Below are 20,393 nucleotides of genomic sequence, written 5' to 3' on the forward strand. Positions count from 1 at the left end.
AATACAAACTACTAAAACTAATTAATTAGCATTAATTTATTTAGATATGATGCCATCTCCATGCTGGAAACATGCCTTTCATTTACAAAGTGCGTGTGGTGAGAATTTATCCCAACAATGCATCTGTTGCAGTTATGTGTGGCTGAAAACACCTAAGTTTTACATTGTACTAAGTGTACCACGATTCCCCAGCTGTACAGGTTGTTCCCTATGTAGGAATTCTGTCTATTGCATCTGCTGATATCTAACAAACTTGTTTCTCATATAAAATAAATTATATTTCTCTTCCTGATTCTTACTTCAGTTATTGCAGTGGCTTCTGACTCTCATGTAAAAGTCTGTGCCTTCTCTGGAAAGGAGATTGTAAAAAGAAACTAATTGTAAAAAAATTTTCATTAATTAGAAAGTCACTGTAAAGCCTTCGCATAGCAAGCAATCAGCTATCATGAAACTATATGTAAGTTAAAGAACGATATGCAGTAAAGAAACACCACCAGTTTACCAGGTGTTAAATATATCCATATAAGGGAAGCACGGTCCTATGTAACATGGCTTAAATACTGGAGGAAAACAATTTTCTTCCCATTTCCACTCCCGCACGGGCCCACAGTATGGGCGCTCACCTCCTGCATTTGAAGGCATGGTTAGAATCATGGTTCTTCTCTAACTGACAGATGTTAATTTATGTGGGCACTCTCAGATTTACTAGTTCAGCAGTTAAGGCACTGCTATTCCTTCAGCTTCCAGGGAAACGTAAGCTAGCGATAACGAAGGACTTTAGATAACAAAGTAGACATCAGGTCTAGCCTGGTTTCCTACTTTAAGTTTATTTGCTGTCAGACTTTAAGTAGCTTTCAAAGACCTTTTCAGGGCTATCACACTCTCTGGCTTCTTTCAAACTCGTTTCTTATTCTGGAGTAGTTTCTATCTTATTCCTTATTTCCTGTTACCTCCTAGCATATCATCCCAGGCAGACAGGCAACACTGCTGACTCTTGAGCCAGCCCTGCTTAGCCCACTCTGTTACAGAAAAGAAAGTATCTTTATGTATGTAAATGTAGAATAATATATACGCGCATGAAATTTGTGTTTCTATTAACTATGGAAAACCTAAAAAAAGTGAGAAAAGAAGAGTTAACTAATGCTTTGAAGATCATTTTAGCATACTTCTTAAAATTTAGTTTGTGTGGCTCAAAGATTTTCAAGAAATTTACATCTTCTGGGGAAACTACTTTCTGATACACATGAGCTAGGAGATACAACCCTACCATTCATATTTACCCCCCTTTCATATTTACCTGATTTCCTTTAATTATATATGTGCTCTCCTTCAACACTAGGCTCAAGTCCCTTGTATCATTCGTTATAGGACAGTTGAATCTTGTATACATTCTGTCATGTCAGAAAGTCAGGAAGCACTTTAAAACATGACACAGCTGAAAATTACATTCGGTCTTCCCTGCTGAAATAAAAACCAGAAGGTTTTAGAACAAAATTCATAACATCTATTTTGGATACACTCTTCTGGTGATGAATTGCCCTGAAAGCTTAGCCTTAGCAAGGCTCATCGATGCAACTTGGCTGACTGTATGGTCAAAAGGAAGAGTAAAATAAATAAAAATACTTGCAATATAGGCAGATGCTTAGAACTAACCCGTGGGCAACACCGACAGCATCTGCAGAGCTCTTAGTGTCTTAGAACATGGAAGTATTTCACAAAACTTGCATAGTTCTTAATTACCAGGTAAGACGGGTTAGATAATGGAAGATATTTGAATTTTATTCCTGGATGCTTTGTCTGTTTGTGTGTCAACGTCACAGTTGTTTGTACTGGGCTCACCATTGCTGCTACTTTACAAATGCTTTTTCCTGAAGGAGCTGAGTTTGGTAAAAAGTAAATAATTTAACAGTCTAAGTTATTTATTGAGTGATTTCTTCATATAGAACTGATGATTTTCCTGTTCTTAAAAAAACTTATTCATAAGGCCATAAATGTGTAATTAAAAATGCTAATAATTTAAAAATGCTGACAGTGAAAAGATAATTTTCAATTAAGAATTTTTATGATTTGTGGGTCTTTTGATTAAGCAATTGGGAAATGGAGGAATAGAGAAGCAGTTTCTGTCCCTACATTTTCTTTTTGTCTCCCATGAGTGAAAAATAGGGGCAGTACATTTACATATACGTTATGTCTGTCACTTCTACTATTTTTTTGGTGCTTTGGAGATTACAAATGCAGATATTGGAACAGAAAATGTGTTTTCCTTGCATGTCTGAACTACTAGTTGTATAGGACAATTTTCTGAAGAAGTACCTTTAATCATCAGCCCGTGGCTAGGTGGGATGAAAAGCAATGCTTCAAGTGACAAACTGCTGCAACGATGCAGTGAAAAACATACCATTTGAGATTTCTGAATCTTCCCTCCATTAGACAGGATGGCTGCCCTGCTATCTGGGGAATTCAGCTGACCCAAAGCAGACATCTACGTCGTACACACCTGTAGACACAAGCTACCTAAACTCCATTTAATGAGAACACAACAGAGAAGTCATTCCTGGGTATGATTCATCTAAACCAGAGAGCAGTAAGAGATCAGGTGAATGGTGACTTAAACGGCACCCAAAATGCATGTTGAAAATACTAATGTGTTTTTGTTAACCACAAGCCTGAGAAAGAAGCAGTGGAGCAGGTGACAGAGCAATCACTAGAATGCCACTTCCACCGAGACAATACATTTGATCAATGAACACTCGGGAAGCACGGAGTTTATGAAAGCATTGAGCAGTGCCTCATGACTATTTAAATCACTGCTACCTCAGGCAGAGCTGCCAGCTGAGGTTGGTTAATGAAATGGATGGCCGCCTTATCATTTACTTGGCTTCAGCAACCGCTCTGTGCAATGGTAAATGGCAATTAAATTTGTATTCATTATTTTTTAAATTAAAGCAGTCAGTCTTTATTAGCAGTCTGTGGCCTCCTGAAGTATCTGAAGTATTGAACAGAGGCCCTGTATTGACTGAAAAAAGGAACTAGAAAAATCCATAATAGTAATCAAGGTAGAATTTTGATCTGCTAATAACTGAGCGCTTTGGGATGATTTAGGCCTTTCTACCTCATGAGGTATTGAAAATCATAAGCTAATATATAAAGTAATGATGTTTTTCTAGGTATAAAAGTAAAGAGATTAAGACTCTGTTTCTAGTTAGCCTGAAAATTGTACAGACATGAAGCCACCTTGTCCACGCCTTGTAACAGTGAAAAACAGGGACAGTACATTTATACATACTTTATGCCATTTTCACTATTCTTTGTGCCTCCCAGGGTACAAATGAGGCTATTGGAACAGCGGGATTCAGCCTTTTGGTCAAAGGCAAAGGTAGTGACAGAGGAACAGGGAATTTCCTGACTTCCAGCTCCAAGTCTATTCCTCCACAATTGTCCCATTGCTTGTGCAAACTGTGAACTAGCATCATTCCATGTGGAGGCTAAGAAGATACACGCTAGACATGAGTAAGACTTCCTTCAAACACTACAGAATTTAAAAATACACTTTTCATTAGGAGCTAGTACATAAAACTAGTTTCAAATTGGCTTTGAGTATCTTGGTGTGCCTTTTTCTAAAAGCCGTCCTACTAAAATAATTTCCTTTCCTTCTCCCACTCTAACCTGTCTTGTAATAGATTCCCCAGTTTCAGAATTACTGCTTGGTAAAGCAGGAGAATAAGGTGACACTGGGAACTCCTAGTATCTAGTAAGCAAGATGCCTGTAGCATGTGTTTCAACACTAAGTGAAATTAATGAGAATCTTCCCCACAGTGAGCCTCTCTCTTCTTCTTGGTCTGGCAGTTAACGAGTCACAGGGTGCCGTGTACCACGAAAACCACCTGAGCCCTCGCTTAGGTGCTCAGGGAGTGTCACAGAGTGGCACTGAAGTGTCCAAGAGGTTACAGAAATTGCTGAGAAATTAAAGTTGCATGTGGTTGCCACTAAGATTTATTTAAAGATGTCCGTTAGATTACAAGGTGACCCAGCATCATGCATATGTTTCTTTCCTCAGAATGCTTACAGTCAAGTATGATTAATGGTCTTTATAAGATACCTGATTCTACAACTTTGTCTATAAGCAAAATATGGTCTGAAAGGGTATGTTGTACTAATGCATATAAAAAAGAGCAAGAACCCATGTTTTATCTGACACCACGGATTATCTCTCTATTGATGCAGCAACACAGGTAGATTCAGCCCGTGGCTAATCCTGCTAAACTGCTTGTCTCTTCTTCAGTGGTTTTACAGAGAACCAGGATTGCTCCCAGTGGAGAAAAAAATGAAGACAAACTGCCTTCCAGTCCCATTTGCAGCTTCAGAAGTAACAGAATTTGCCCTGCAACATCATTTTTGTGTGGAGGAATTATGAGTAAGATGAAAGCCTCAGAGAAGGAAAGCACATATTTCTCAGGAGTTAGTTGTCAGTAACTCTGAGGTGCTTCTTAAGTGGCACACTGTTTCAAAACACAAAAGATAATTTCATATTAAAAACAGAAACAGCATCCAATCGCTGCTTCTGCACTTAAATAGGAAGGTCTCGGCTTAGAATTCCGTTACAGGATCCATCACGCTTTTCTGTAAAAGTAAAAAATATTTTCCTGGTATTTTCAAAGAAAAGAACGAGTTCTTGATTTCTAGGGCTGATAAGAAGATCTAACAGATCACTGCGAGACTTAGAAAGTATAAGCTTTACAAATTCCTTCCTGAGACATGCAGATTAGCCAGAAGAACGGAGTCAGAGAGTGCCTTTGGCTAAGCTTGCAGCAATACGCAACAAGGCTCTGCAGGGTGGCTACGCAGACTACGTGAAACACGGCTTAGAAAATAAAACATTGTTTCCTTTATATTATTCTTAATCTTCTCAAGTCCTGTGTATATAGATGGTAAACTTACAACTGCAAATGCTGGCGATAAGGTTGGCATATTTTAGTGAAAGAAACTAAAAATACCCAGGGTGCCAAAGTCAGAGCCCCTAGAATGTGCTCTTTGGCTGCAAATATTTCATCCCGACATACCAGATTTTTAAGGATGCCGAGTCCACCAAATCTTAACGTCACTAACAGGTAACTACTTCAAATGGGAGCCTCATTTTACAAAGCATGTTGAAATGTATGTCTTTTGGCCTCGTGAGCCCTGTTCATAAGCTCTATAGCACAAGCAATGAAATTATGTCTTAAGCATATTCAGGCCCGCAATACATTCACAAATATAACGTCATGCCAGTTTGTATGGTCTCCTGCAACCATACTTAAAAACAATCGTTAACCTGGAGCCAAATCGCAATATTCATGTGGAATAAGGGAATCCCAATATTTAACATACTTGTTTACAGTTGAGAAAAGGATTTTTATTTGCAGGGAGCAATTTAGACTTCATTCCTGGCTCAGTAAGTAGGAAGAAAAGCATATTTTAATTACTGACCACCCAGAGAGTTTTTCAAAATAGAAATCAATTAACCTTGCTTTCCATAGAGCCAAACTTTAGATAGCTTTTGCCTTCTCGGCTAAAATTTTCCCAGTAATATCTATAGTATAGTATAGTAGATAGTAATATCTACATTAAAGACTTTACTGACTGTATGTGCACTTTGAAAACACTGGGATTTAAAAAACCAGGTTTTTAATTGAAGTGTGCACTCTTACAGGCATTTGTAGCTGGAAGGGAGCTTGTAAGTATGGGGTTAGTATATGGTGACAAATGTGGGCAATAGATGACTGTTCAAGGTTGTCTTTAATTCCTTAACACCTTAACCTAATTGTCTGGGCTCAGCAGGGTGCTTCAAAGCCACATCGGTGCCCACAGGGTCAGAGAAGAGAGTCAGATACCTATGGACTTCCCCAGTGTTCACCATGCGGCTGCCTACAGCAGATGCTCACCGCAGAGCCCATGTCTATAAACTCTGACTCTTCTGTTGTCGGAACAGTCTACAAAATTTATAAAAGCAATTAATGACCATATAAGTAATTTCTATAAAGGATTTTTTTTCTGTCTGCTTCGTCTGATTGTGGGGCTTCATCATCTTTCATTTCTGAGTAGGCACATGATTTTTTTGCCACCACTTCAGTTTTACAAATGCTCTTTCTAAGCCACAGCCTTTGATAAATGATCCGGTATCAGCCTCTAGCCACAGATTAAAACCAAGGCACACATTTCCTGTGGAACTGTATCTGGAAAAGTGTGTGGTGACTAATGAGGAGCACGGTAAGCGGCACAGCACTGCACGTGCTTTATCAGTGCTTGTTGCAGTACACTGCTCTTCAGGACAAAGGCTCCCCACGCAGCTCACCAGCCAGAGCACATCATCCCACAGCGCCCTTCTTCATGTCTGCTTTGTGCGAACTGAAGTGCTGCTTTGGCCCTGAAAGGGAAATACATTAAATGCTTTGTGGTTTTTTTCTTTCTGCATGAACAGTAGCGTGCTTTTCTCACGCTTTGAGATTTTGCTCAGAAATTGAAGAATTCAGAGCATGAAATGAAGTCAGACATCCCTGCCTGATGTTACTGATGTTTATTGAGAGCTTAGATAAAAGCAGCGTGCCATTATGAAATGAGAGAGAGGGCTGTGACTAAAAATCAGCAATTAAAAGACAGTTACAAAAGATTAAATTGCATGCTGACCAATGTCAAATATCATACAAGAAGCAAATTTTCTGTCAAAGAATAAACGTGATTAAAAATTAATTTTTACTGAAAATTTTCAAAGAGATGGCACTCGAGGTCTTCAGAATAGTTTGGTTTCAATCCTTTTTCTTCCGACCGAAGGCTTTATCCATGCTGTTGGTGATGTTAATGTAAGATTCAAAGAGCAGTACCATCTTTCTAGGAAGGAAACTGATGAGACAAACACCGAGTTAGCCTTACATTTTTTTACAAAAATGTACTCGATAAATAAATGATAAATATATTGTGTGCTCAATACGTCTAACATCTGGCAATAACACACTTGGTGCTCCCATGTTATAAACGGAGGAAATGAATGACAGACCAAGTCATTTTGTGAAAGCCCAGCCAGCGGTGGAGGCAGTTACTGGAAACAGACAGTTCTAGTCCAGGCTTTACTCTCTGTGTACCACCCCAGGAAAATTTTTGAAATTTCTATACCCAGCTATAGTTTAAGATGTATATTGGAGGCAGAAGTGGCCAGAGAAATGCTATTCGCCTAGATTATTAAAAATTAAAACCACTTCATAACTTGGTACATATAACTGGATTGACTGTGGGAATACTAACTAGAGGACTGTTTTTACTAAACTTGCCGGCTGATTTTGCAGGCATATGGCAAAAGAAAGACGGCAGTGCTAGGTGAGTCACATTCTTACATTTTGAAAGGAAAAAAGCGTATAGACAGAGGCATGATTAGATAAAACTTTTCCTTTTGAATTGCATCCATGATCTTGTTGGCTACATACTCTGCATCATAAACAGGAAGAAGGAGGTGGTTTCTGGTGAAACAAGAAACAAAGCATTAAAAGTTTAATTTTGAGACGAGAAATTATAAAACTTTACTTTTGAGATGTATTCTAACACAGAAATAATTTAATTAAATAATTTAAGAATTTTCCCCCTTCCTCTCAAGTAGTTTCAAAAGGGAGTTTCCAGTCCTCTTTGTTTCTGCTATCATCAAAATAAACTAAAAACACTTTGGTGATGTTGTGAATTTTAATAACTTTTGTGCAAGCCCTGCTCTGACCCTAATGAAGTTAATGCTCACAGTGGTTGTGGCATTGAAAACTGCCAAGCTAAGCCATACTGTATGCTGTTCTACACATAATAGTTCTGCTCTCCACACAGCTCCTCCTTTTCTACTGTAGATGTTGAGGTGACAGCTAAATAGACCAGGTCCAGGCCTGTTTCCAGCCAGGAGAAAGGCTGTGCTCTGCATAATATATGGTACTACATATGGACGATGGATGGTGGAAGCAGGAACCGTGCACTGAAAATCCAAGACCACTGGGGTATTGCTTTTCTGCAATGGCTAATTCGGTGCCTGCAGCCTCTACCATCACTGCAACAACACAGCGACCCACCAGATAACTACCACCACAGCCACTGTCACTCAGATAAATATAGTACCTGCTAATACAGTTAATAATGATAGGTCATGGGTATCCTGACAGCCATAACTGTAATCATTGTGCCAAAGGTACTGGGGGCAAGAAACTCAACAGTGCCCATTCTACTGACAGATAAGGCTGTATTAAATATTGCTGTGCATCCCTAACCATTCCTTAACTGCGAGGTTATTATGCAGTCCCTGTTGCATGTCAGTTATTAATTGTATGCAAAGCTTGGATTTCTTATGTCAGGAGACATAGCCGTTTGTGCCAACAGAGCCAAAATACTGAATTGAGCAGCAAACCAACCTTATAATAGCTAGAGGCTGAATATGGTATGTCTAGCGAGTAGTGATTATTTTTTTACATATGAAACAGTACACAATCTAAGTTTTACTTACTGGGTTTGAAAACCTTTAGATAATTTAGTATTAATAAAATAGGGGCAAATTATGGTGGTTTTAATGCCTTGTTTTCCTGCATGATACAGTTCCGAATCTAAGGCTTCCATCATTCCAATGGTGGCATACTTACTTCCAGCATAACCTGAAAAGTGAAGAAAAGAAATATCCAAAATATGTCAACAGCACCACAGTGCTATATAGAGAATTTAATGCTTTGTAAAACTATGTAAGCCCTGATATTATCGAGTTATATAATTAGCAGTCTTGTAATATTTTAAGGATGCTGTGCACGTTGGTGATGCTAACTCGGAAGGTTACTGGCTTTTCCCATGATTGATGCACAGTTGTCTAAGGATAAGATTAATCCTTTCCAGAGGACTTTTTTTTTTTTAGGAAGATGAGCTTATTCAACATTTTATGTACATTTCCAGATACCCAGATACAAGCCAGGCATTCTTTCAATTCAGAATGTCTTCACCCTTTAATATCACAGCTTACATTTCAGTAAGAACTATTCCCAGCGGTAAAATCTAAATACCCTACTTATAAATGCTGCTTCAATCTATTACTACTTCTGATTTACCCTGCAACTACAATACTATTTTGTTTGCCCAGGAAGACTGAATCTTGTCTGATTTGTATTGCTTGATGAATGTATGGAACTCTCTGATTGGAAATAAAAATTTACCCTCACAAGGGCCTGTGCAACCTGATCTAAGTTGGGCCTGCTTTTATTTGGGGGTATGGACCAAATGATGCCCACAGATTCCTTCCTACCTAAACTATTCTACAATTTTGCAACTGTAAGGACCTTATTTTAATATAAGAATGTACATGTGGTTTCCTAAGGCTTTTTCAAATGTGTGTGAAAATAGATACAACAAAATCCGGTTTTGCTAAAAGAGTAACTTCAAAAACTGGCAACAGAGACAGTCTGTTATTCTTCAGGGATTCACGCATAACGGATGATGGAACCACACAACCTAAAAATGTAGGGGTAAAAGCAAAGGTGTAAAAAGTTATAGTACATGGATGGGCAGGTCCACTCTCATAAGCCTTACAGTTAAATGATGAAAGTTGGTTGTGACCTATTATCAATACTGAATCTGACCCAACAATAACGGGTGGCAAATAAACACTACGGTAACACTGTCAATCAGCAGAAGAAACAAGAGATACTTATTACACTGAAGTTCACATTCTCATAGGGCAACCTAAGATATACAGTCAGGATGTCAGAGAGGCTTGAGGAGAGACTGGGCAGCAGATCCAGGCTGATGAAATAGTCAGGACTCTAGCAGACAGCTCTCCTGAGGGAAACAGCTGAGAATATGGAGCTGACACAGTTAATTTGAATTTTTAATGACAATTTTGCCCAAATACCTTCTGGACCTGAAAAGCATTTTCCAACTAAATATATAGTTCCAGGTATAACTCTCAGATGTCTCAGGACTCTGAACATTCATCTACAGAAAACCTGGCATAAGAAAGTGTTAGACAACCTGTATGCAGGGCTCCCTCCCACTCACTGCACATGTATGAGTGTACTGTCCTCCTCCTGTGCAGATAAGACAGGCTGCAGTGAGAGAGTAAAATCTGCAGTGAGCTAGCTCCCTGTGCCATGCAGGCAACGTGCCGCCATCATCCTCTTCAATACACCACCACCTCCTTCCGTACCTGCAGGCTCTTCCTGAGCGTTCAATATGTCAGTATAAACTGCTTAAGCCAAGCATTTATGAGATCTCCAAGAAAAGTTATTAGCATGTAGATCTAATTTGTAATGGCACTTGATGCTACTAACCTGACATTCTGTAGGCTCCCAACAATCCTGCTGCACTGGCTATGCTAACCAGGTGTCCACGGTTACAGGTCATCATGGCTGGAAGAAAGGCCTTGCAAGTCTGAGACATATAAAAAAAACCACTTTACAACTAGACGTGCCAAAAATACTGCATTCCTAATTAAGCTTTACAACCCGATTTGCTTTCTGGGCCTTCATTATACAAGAAGCCCAAGTGACCTATCTCTGTAAGAATGTATAAACGAGAGACAGTGTTTCCTTGAATGACTGCCCTCTCTTTGAAGACCTGTCAGCATTAAAATTGTGTTATTAAAAGCAGCAAAGTTTGTATTTTCTCTGCCTCCTGGTTCCTCGCGGTTTGAATCCTCTATTACCAAAGGTTTGGTACACAAGAGGGAGCTAGAAGCCAACACATGAAGGGCAGCTCAGCTGTTGATGGGCCCTATTTGTTACAAACTGAACTGCCCGACAACTTCGGCACCCCAAACCATCACTATGGGTGATACCAACTATATAAGAAGGAAGTTAGTGTTTTATGAGGGGGAAGACAAGAGCAGTAACAAAATGTTTTCAATAGCTGAGAAGTGCTGCAATGTCTATTTGACTCCAGATGTGTGTGCCTAGTACATGTTTTTTTGATAGAGGGCCAACGGTCCCTGTCCTCCTGCCCTGTCTCTTCAGACCTGTCAGGAGGAACATCTCTCCCTGTCTCTTTGCCCCAAGTATTTGGAAGAATGATGCACTGTGGGCTGGGAAATGCTTAGAGGACTTCTATCTGCAGTGATTTTCCTTCGGGAAATGCTGTTTAGCAAGGGAGTTGCAATGCTACATTTTCCCATGATTGCAGGAAGCTCATTCAGGTATATAACAACAAATGCAAGAGGGGGCAAGACTAATGCTCCCTTGCAACAAAACCTCCTAAAGGTCAACTGAGAGCCCAAATAACAGCAAACACTTTCAGAGGTATGAAAACACAGCAAAGATAATACATAGAAAACTCATCTGGATAGTATGTATATTAAGCACATGGTGACTAGGAATGGAAAGCATAACATGAGGACTGACACCAACACGTGCAGCATAGAATCACAGAGTCATTTAGGTTGGAAAAGACCTTTAAGATCATTGAGTCCAACCATAAACCTAACACTGCCGAGTCTACCACTAAACCCTCGTTGTGCCTCCCTGAATGCTACAAGTCTATTAGACAAAGTCTTCTGATGCCAGCAAACATCAGGAGCAGGAAAGTCACATGCCATCATGCCAGCACTACCTTCAGCCACAGTTGTTTCACAGATAGAGCATGTTTCATGACAGAATGGCACAAATGTTTGATTTACCAGAGTGCCCAGGCAGGTTTCTGTTAACGTTACTGAGACATAGCGGGGAGACTGTCGATTTGGTGCCTCTCCAGTTACAGGATGATTAAAAAAAAAAAGCCAACAGTATCTTCCCTCATTCAAGGCTCTTCCCATCCTTATTCCAAACTGGGTTCCCCAGGCAGGTGCCACCACGGTGATTCTCACACTAAAATACTTGCCTGTACCTTTCGGTCACCCAGGAGAGAAAAAAAATAAAATACATTACCCAGACTTGAGAGAAGAAGTTGACTCTTAACATCTTTTCAAAATCTGCATCTGAAAGGTCACAAAACTTTTCCCCAAGCAGCATGCCAGCATTATTGATTAGAATAGTAACGTCCCCAACTTCTTTTCTAACCTGAATAAAAAAAAAAAAGAATAAACAGAAAGCTTTAGAAGGTATGCTTGCCTCTTGTGCTTTATTTATGAAAATGGGTAGTGACATTTGCAATTATTTATATTTCTACTGGAAACATAAGTACATACGAACTGTTGTACTGCACCAGATCAAAGGCCCGTCTAGCACCATAGCCCCTTGTCTCATAGGGGAAAGCGGTGAAAAAAGGACTAGGACTCTAAGGTCTCCTCCAGTGTACTCCTCAACTTTTTACACTCTGCAGCTTAGGATCTTCCTGAGACAGATAAGGTATCTATATCTTCGTATTTAATATATCCCAATGATTTTTTTCCCCTAAGAATTTGTCTAATTGCTCCCTGAACTCCAGAATACTTTTGGTTTCCACTGGAGCCTAAGGTAATCAGTCACAAAGCTTTAGTGTGCACTGTGAGCATGCTTTCATTGCAACCTGAACATTTCTTGTCCCCTATTTCTGGTATTGTGAGTATTCCTCAGCCAAGCCTGTTCATCCCCCTCTTCAGCTAATTTCTACTGAACAGAAAAGAATTCACTGCAGATCCCTGGGGGATAGCAATCCTCTGAGTACAGGAGCATGTACCATGAAACTGATAGATAACATCACTTGGAGAGAAGGCCAAAATTACCATTAACTTCATTTGGGATTTTATAAAAAGATTTTATTCCATTATTTGGATTTATATCAAAGCAGATTGCCAAGATTTACTTATAGTATTAAGAATCAGGCTCACTGCAGAGATTTCTGTGCTAGAGGCAAACAGTTATTTGGTGTCTCAAAAATGACAGCATGACTGCAAAACCATAAAAATCCCAGATACGCTGCTGTCTGGCAATTTGGAGATAGGTTCTTGGATCTGATGCTCCAACATTTGACCTTGCTTTGGCTTTTTCATGGAACTTCAGTGTTCAGTGAAGACTCAGTTGATACTCCTCCAGCTATGTCAGGCTTTCTCCTTGTTATAGACAAGCAGGGCTCACATACCATCTCCTTTCCCTCTGCACAAATGAATGCAAATCTAGACACTGCTGAGTATGGCAGGGTTACCCAGCTCTTCCTTTGCAGGATATATCTGTGCTGTCTCCCCACTTGTACCTTCTAACTACTGTGGCAGTCCACATGACTTCATTATGTATTTCTCTAGGTGTCTATTAATTCTTCTCCTTATTATCGTTTCTACTAATTTTCTATAGGACAGGTTTGTAGTTTCACTGTGTCCTCTCAGGTGCTCTTTAAAACGGGCATATTTGCTACTCTTTGTTCCTTGGACACCTGTTACAGCAAAACACCCCCTCCCACATTTCTAGCTCATCAGATCCATCTCTGATTTCCTCCAGAATTCCCAGGTGGACACTGCCTGATCAGTGCCACTTCACCAGTTTATTCTAAAACCTCTTCTTCATCGACTTCGATGACCTGATCTGCTTCCTAGAAAGAAAGCTTCCACTATGGGAACAAACCTAGCTTTTTCTGCCATGAATATCCCACATCAAAGCAACTAATTTAACTTTTCTGCTAATGCTTTATCTACTGTGTCCAAGCTCAAGACTTTTCATATTACAAATTAAAAAGTTGCAGGGATTTCTAAGAGTAGACGAAGCCCCTGGCTGAAGAACTCTTGCTCTAGAAGAACTTCAGGCTCCTACATGACTGTTCAATTAATGCAGATACCTACAAAAATGTTGGTAGAGCTAACAATAATTTAACGCCTTAACACCAATTCCTGAATTTGAAACAGCTCTTTGAGTTTCTGCTTGTAGGTCAGTCTGTGCACTTCAGAATACTCTCTGCTGATATGGGCACAGCAGGCTGGAGCCCTGTGGCTGATTCGGTTAATGGGTTTGGAGGTTGAGAATTACTTGAGTGCACAAAACAAACATTTTGAGACTCTGCTAAACTAAGATCAAACAAATAATTTCAAAGCGTTCAGCATCAATAGGAAGGTCTAACAGAAATTACTTACAAAAGCTTAACCTAATCATTTTGGTGCATGTCTTTGCAAGAAGCAGATAGCATTCGTGGGAATAGGGATTTAATGACAATTTAAAACGTTATTTTTTAAAGACATTTGATCTTGGTAAATTCTAAAGTGAGTTTTTTTCTTGCAAAAAGAAGATTCTAGAAGAACTGCCATTTGATTTATAGTATCACTGCAAATAAAGATCAAGCGTTGCATACGAAGTACTGAACACAAGTTGCTCAGAATGATTTTTCATCTTGCTGGGAAGTGAGAACAGATATTAAGATTGTTGAAATTACTGGGATTCTTACTCCAAAATTGCAGGAGTGGTAATCAATGTCTTAAGACAGTGAGGATCACATCACCTGTACCACCCAAGTAACTGGCAAAGATCGTCCTCCTTGAACACTGCATGTTGGGTCAGCACAGAACATTCAACAACTTGCTCATCTCTGCAGACATACTATTATAATATGATATATCCTTGCCTGCACTGTCCAAGCAATGGAATTGTTTCTGTGCACTGTTAGTTGGCTGTGCCCCAAATGCTGCTAACAAGTACGGGAAAAATAATAGCTTATTGACTGCAAGCATGAGAATTGCAGTTCCAGATACTTACAGATACTGAATCCAACTTAACCTTTACAAGTGTTTTCCCTTGGGAACATTTCTTGAGGAAAAAATACTTACTTCAAACTTTCATAGCCATGTTCAGAAAAAATTTAACTGTTTTGGTTAAAATTAAAAGCAACAGCACAAAACAAAGACCCCCCCACCCCCCTCAACAACTCACAGAAAGTGAATGTTACACTTCAAGGCTTTTCCAAACCAATCTATCAACATTCACGTGTAAAGAAATATTTTAGCTAATTTCTCTGATGTATGCCTTCAGACACAGAATGTCAAAGCTGTGACTTGAATCATGTATATATGTACATACACTGAGAATTTAACAAAAGAAGAATTTGTCCTTGGACGTAACGGCAGAATGGGTAACTGGATTATAAGTGAGGTTATACTGGGAAATAGTTTCAGGCAGGATGTAGTTAAAGGACAAGTAAAAATTAATAATGTTCATGTCCAATTTATGGACTCCAATAATAGAAAAAAAAAAAGTAGTTTACAAAACGTAGGTCAGCACAGCTAAAGAGTCTCATTTAAAATGGAGTCCTTCTCTTCCTTACTTTCCAACTGGCTTGACCAAAAAATAAACTGAAGCTGAATCATCAATTTGACTGAAGACCAGCCATGTCCTGATGGTATTTCTGAAACCATTACACCCCGAATCAGCCTTACAGAACTACAGTTTTATAAACAAAGGGTCAAAGAAAAAGACCCTTCCCTTATAACTTCCACTAGGTTTTTAAAATTTTTTTTATTTCTTGACACCTTAAAGAAGTTTTAAAGCTTAAACAAGCTAATACATGGAGCTAACATCTGCTGTATGTTTTACCCTTAATCTAAAAGAAGTTACCATCTCATAATGAAGACTAGAAATACTGTAGACTAGAAATCTTGACAGAACAGATTAAACCCAGTTACTTCATTGTGAACATCGTTTCAGTTCCATCTAGAAGCTACTTGTCAAAAAGAGAAAATCACTGCTCTACATGATTATTTCCCTTTAGTGAATAGTAGTTTCTAAAAAAAACCCCAAAATTAATCAGCATATACTATTAAAGAGAAGCAAAAAAATCAGAAGCAAGAAACCAAATCAGAAGCCAGAAGCTGTACCTTACCTTGTCTGCCTGTTCATAGACCTCCTCCCTATTGCTGCAGTCACAGTGGTAGACAAACACTATTTTAGCTCCATTTTTTTGGGCTAATCTGCTTGTTTCTTTGTTACCTTCATCATCAATGTCCCAAAGAACCAAGGTTGCTCCCAAAGGAGCAAAGTTTAAGGCAATCTGCCTTCCAATCCCATTTGCGGAGCTAGTAATAAGCACTATTTCCCCAGCAAAAGTTTTTTTGTGTGGAGGAAATACGAGTAAGATTAAATTCTCAAAAATTAAAAAAATTAATAATTTCAGGAACTGTAGTATCTTCAGGATGCTTCTGAAGTTGAACATGATTTTTTCAGGCACAAACACTGCTCCTCTGTTACACAAACCCAGAAATACAACATGTTAGAATACTGAGACATTGACTAAAAAAAGAGACCAACTTTCAAACAGCTATTTCGTTCACATTGTTCTTTCGTGCAGCTACAAAATGTAACTAAAGACTTGTTTTGTGAAAGCTGCCAGCTTCTTAATGGTAAGATTAAAGCAAGTATCTTCTGTTAGATCCTACACACCTGCTGTTTTGTCCCAGAGCGCTCAGCTACCATGTGGGTTTTTATAGAGGTTTAGTAACATATATTTTATGTGGCAGTAGCTATACAGTACTTAGTTTTCATTAGGAAGGTGACATTAGCTGAACAAAAAAAAAGTACTGAAAACCCTGGCGTGGTGCCAGCCTTAGGAAGGGAGGCATCCGCCTCAGCAGAAAATGTACCTGCTGTGCCGGAGAGCAGGCAGCAGGAACGCATCCACGCCGCGCAAACCTCCCCGTGCCGGGTGCCCGAAACCACAGAGCGTGTTCTCACTCGCAAGGAAATTACCAACCCCGCTCACAAGCGTGGCCCTGCGCCTTACGAACCCTGCGATTTCACCCTGCACGTAGCCCACACCTCTTCTTTTGCCGTGTTTCGGAGGGGAACGACAAGGCGGAGGTGCGCCAACCACCACCACGCCGCTGGGCCCAGCCCGCTGCCTCCCGCCCTCCCGCCGCCCGGCAGCTGGGCTGCGCTCCCCGGCCAGGGACTCCCGCCTCCCCGCGGCCGTGCCCCCCTCGGCACCCGCCGCCGGCCCGGCTCCCAGCCGGGCTCAGCCCTCCCGCCCTCCCTCCGCCGCCCGGCCCGGCCCGGCCGGAGCCCCCGCCCTCACCGCCGGTGCCGGCTGCCCCTCAGCCGCCTGCCCGCCGCGGCACGGGCGGCCACCCGGCCCGGCCTGGCCTAGCCCGGCCCCCGGGGGTTGGCTCCGTGCGGGGGCGGGGGCGGGGGCGGGGGCAGGGGAGGTGGCCGCGGCGGTGGCCGCGGCGGCCCGGGGAGCTGCGGAGGCGGAGTTGGCGGGCCTGTGCGTGAGGGGGTCGGGGAGGCCGCCCGGCTGTGGGGACCGGGTGTCGGTCCCGGGCGGCTTCCCGAAGCCGTCCCTCTGCTGGGAGGCAGCCTCTGCTCCCGCGTCGTGAAACCGAGCTTCGCCCGTCCCTCCCGCGCCCGACCCGCCCGAGGCAGCCGCCCCGGGCTGGCACCTCGCGTGGGACCTGAGGGACGGCCCGGCCGAGCGCTCGGAAAGCAAGCGCCCTTTCCTCCCTCTGCTGCTGCCTTACTGGAGTTAGGAAGTTAAACGCTACCCGCTTGGTATCATAAGTTACTGTTCTCCAGCTTGCCTGCTTGCTGGAATGGGAATAAAAAGGGAGATGCCGATCATAAATGTCTCCCTATGCAACATGGAAATCGCCTTATTATCATTGTTTCACATCTTTAAAATGACACTTGTGGTTCCTCAGTTTTCCATACGTACATTACCCAGTTTTAAAACTGCAGCCCCGCACCACCGTAGTGTCAGTACTTTTTTTCCGAGACTCAACAGAAACCTGTTTTCCCACTTAGGCTCGTAAGACTCTGCTTTGCATGTTACGTTCTCAGCTTGCCTCGGCCACCGTGACATCTTCCACACACTGTTTACGTAAAAAGGCAAATGAAGAGAGCACTACTTATTTCCTGCACTTTGCATTTTAAATAAGCAATACCAAAGGTCTTGTCTTGTTCATCAGCCCGTCATAGAAGGAAAGAATTTGAATAAAATCACGATGCGCTCTGGAGCACACATCTTTGTCGTAAACACAATTCACATTGTTGTTCACAAGGAATCATGGGGGATTTTTCATTTCAGCTGAAATACAATGGTAGTTCATATAATTCGATGCAATTTACACCACAAAATGTGGTGGAAAATTCTACCACTGTCAGTGCTAACAATAATTGTATGGAAGTTATGTACTTCCATGCACAATTAACTCTGGCATATTCTGTTTAGATCCCAGCAAAAGGTGAAGCTGAAATATACCCACTGAGGCTGAAGGCAGGTCTCAAAGCCTCAATGAACCATGGTTCCAAACAAGGTGCCAACCTATGCAAAATTGGTGGGGAAGGTAAGTCCAAGTGTCTTACACTGTTATCAGTAATTACATGGCAAAAAAAGTCTCCCTAAAGACGTTCAAGGCCAGGTTGGATGGTGCTGTCAGCAACCTGGTTTAGTTAAAGATGTCCCTGGCAGGGGGGTTGGACTAGATGATCTCTAAATGTCCCTTCCAACCCAAGCCATTCTATGATCCTATGAAAAGCAGCAGATTATGGGAAGGAGAAGGTGGCGTGATTCTGCGATGACTTCCTGGTTGTGGAACAAACCAGAGGAGGTGCTTGTTTATTAGGACAACATTTCAAGGTAAACCACATTTGTAAGGAATGGTGTTGCCACCAGAACCTTCCAATCTGTAAGATAACAGGAGGAGCCTGTTTCCAAAGCGCATGGGTATGCAAGTATGTAAACAGCTATTTTCCCAGCTTACACTGAACTGCCCTAAGGAGCAGCTAGCTATAATTCCATAAATAGCCAAGATGAGAATGATGATTAATAATTTATATACCTAAATGAGAGGCTTCGGTATGGTAGTGGAGGGTTACAGCTCATTGCTAGCTTTAGAGAGAGAGCAGACATAGTAAGTGGCAAAGGACTTGGGGGCTACACAGTGTATTTAGGATAGGTCACATTCTGCTCACCACCAGCTAGATTTGATGGCTCCCGTTGAGCCTTGTTTAGCATTTGGAAATCATGTGTATGTGTGGCTTTTTGTCCCAGTTTTGTCCCAGTGTTTCTAAATGTTGAATTTTGTTGTCAGACAGAAACATTTTCTTCTGGCTGCTGTATGCACAGTAACTAGCCCCAAACTTACCTTTCTCTGCATTGAACTTTGAACAGCTTGTACTGAAAGCTCCATTTCGTAAGTGATAGTAAAAACACAGTTATGAAATTGTCTACAAGGTTTGACTACACTGAAAAAAAAATAATGCTACAGCCAGAGAAGCCATGCACACAGTTCTGTGAGAGGTGTTTTTATTATTGACCTTCCAGTAACAAACCTTCAGATGGCTGGCGTTAATTTTAATTATAATGAAGCTATTAAATATGTGAAACAGGGCAAATGCACAAATAGATCAATTTAAAAGTTAAAGGTACCCCGCTAACAAGAACAGAAATAACCACACAGCTAAGAATACCTAAAACTGACAGTCCACCAGCATTTTTGTGCATCTCTTGTGTACCTTGTATATACTCCATGTTGCGAGAAGTTACAGCAAGCAGATCAAATTAAGCCTATCAAGCAAGTCTATCACAACAATTCACTATCCTGCTCTTTTGACTACATAAGAATTGCTCAAACACACCTGCTAAAATCTACCCATGTAGACTTGGCTGTGATTTTTTTCGTGGTGTAAATCCTCTGGCGCACTTGCAGTTGACAAGGTGATAAAGATGACATAATATTTCAGTAAGTATATGTTTGTTGTTTTACACCTAATTGTCAAAACTGCTTTAGGCTGTGAACAGTCAATGCAAGTGTAACTCATTTTATTGGCCTCTTGATTGGTAGTGAAGATTAGAGAATTACCTCCTGTTCTCAAACCAGCTGGGCCATTCAAATATTTTTGGTGGTTACACATAGACCAACATATTCTTGTTACCGAGAATGTGAAGAAGCTTACTTGCGAAGTGGTGAGGTGAATGATATTGAAATGTATTGTGACCTCTGAGCTGCAGTATATACTTTAAATATAAGTTTTTAATTGCTAGTAATTCTTGCATCCCAGAGCTTTTTATAAACAGCTATTAAGTTTGTATCAATATATTAATAAGGCATTCATGTATTACCAGTATGTAAACTCTACTGCCAAAAAGAAAAGAATGGGTTTAGTAGAATGAGATGGCTTTAATAAAGTGCTGGACAAATAATTATATTACTGGTTAGCTGAATGGCTTGTGTTTGTCTTTTTAAAACATAATATAAGCCGTTCACATCCTGCAAAGAGATGTGCCAAAAAAATGCTTTGATAAATACAGACAAATTAAGTGTTTTTTTAATATTTTCTGACTAATTTATGCAGCATCTAATAGTACTTTAGATCTCTGCTGAATTTTCAGAAGAATTTTATGTCAGACATTCAGAAGTAGTCTGATATATCAGTGCTAACAGTTAATGCAGTTGTGCAGGTCATGTGGTAAAAACATTTGTATTCATATATTTGGAGAGACAAAAGTAATCCAGATGTGCCTAATGCCTACAAAAGGTGAAA

At 40.7% G+C, this 20,393-nt stretch overlaps 1 protein-coding gene across 3 annotated transcripts; it reads right to left on the reverse strand.

Moving 5' to 3' along the window:
* Positions 1-5,757: 5,757 nt before the first annotated feature.
* On the reverse strand, positions 5,758-17,016 carry LOC142053423 (short-chain dehydrogenase/reductase family 16C member 6-like). 3 transcript variants are annotated; one of them, XM_075085063.1, is made up of 8 exons: positions 16,927-17,016; positions 15,739-16,096; positions 11,892-12,023; positions 10,305-10,404; positions 8,501-8,645; positions 7,365-7,487; positions 6,734-6,876; positions 5,758-6,403 (listed from the first exon to the last, which is right to left on the reverse strand). In XM_075085063.1, the coding sequence occupies exons 2-7, from the start codon at positions 16,066-16,068 to the stop codon at positions 6,783-6,785; spliced, it is 924 nt and encodes a 307-aa protein (XP_074941164.1). In that variant the 5' UTR covers positions 16,069-16,096; positions 16,927-17,016; the 3' UTR covers positions 5,758-6,403; positions 6,734-6,782. The 3 variants fall into 3 exon arrangements, with proteins under 3 accessions (XP_074941164.1, XP_074941163.1, XP_074941166.1); XM_075085062.1 differs by lacking the exon at positions 5,758-6,403 and having other exon boundaries at positions 6,537-6,876; XM_075085065.1 differs by lacking the exon at positions 5,758-6,403 and having other exon boundaries at positions 6,774-6,895; positions 7,383-7,487.
* Between the last annotated feature and the right edge of the window lie 3,377 nt (positions 17,017-20,393).

This window comes from Phalacrocorax aristotelis, chromosome 2 (assembly GCF_949628215.1).
Source record: "Phalacrocorax aristotelis chromosome 2, bGulAri2.1, whole genome shotgun sequence".
NCBI lineage: Eukaryota > Metazoa > Chordata > Aves > Suliformes > Phalacrocoracidae > Phalacrocorax > Phalacrocorax aristotelis.

Excerpts from the sequence above, each read along its gene's own strand:
- LOC142053423 (XM_075085063.1), bottom strand. The coding sequence starts at position 16,068 with ATGTTCAACTTCAGAAGCATCCTGAAGATACTACAGTTCCTGAAATTA. Across the intron at positions 7,488-8,500 it reads TCTAAAGGTTTTCAAACCCA|AAACCACCTCCTTCTTCCTG; the intron begins GTAAGTAAAACT and ends TTGTTTCACCAG. Across the intron at positions 6,877-7,364 it reads CGCTTTTTTCCTTTCAAAAT|TTTCCTTCCTAGAAAGATGG; the intron begins GTAAGAATGTGA and ends TTGTCTCATCAG.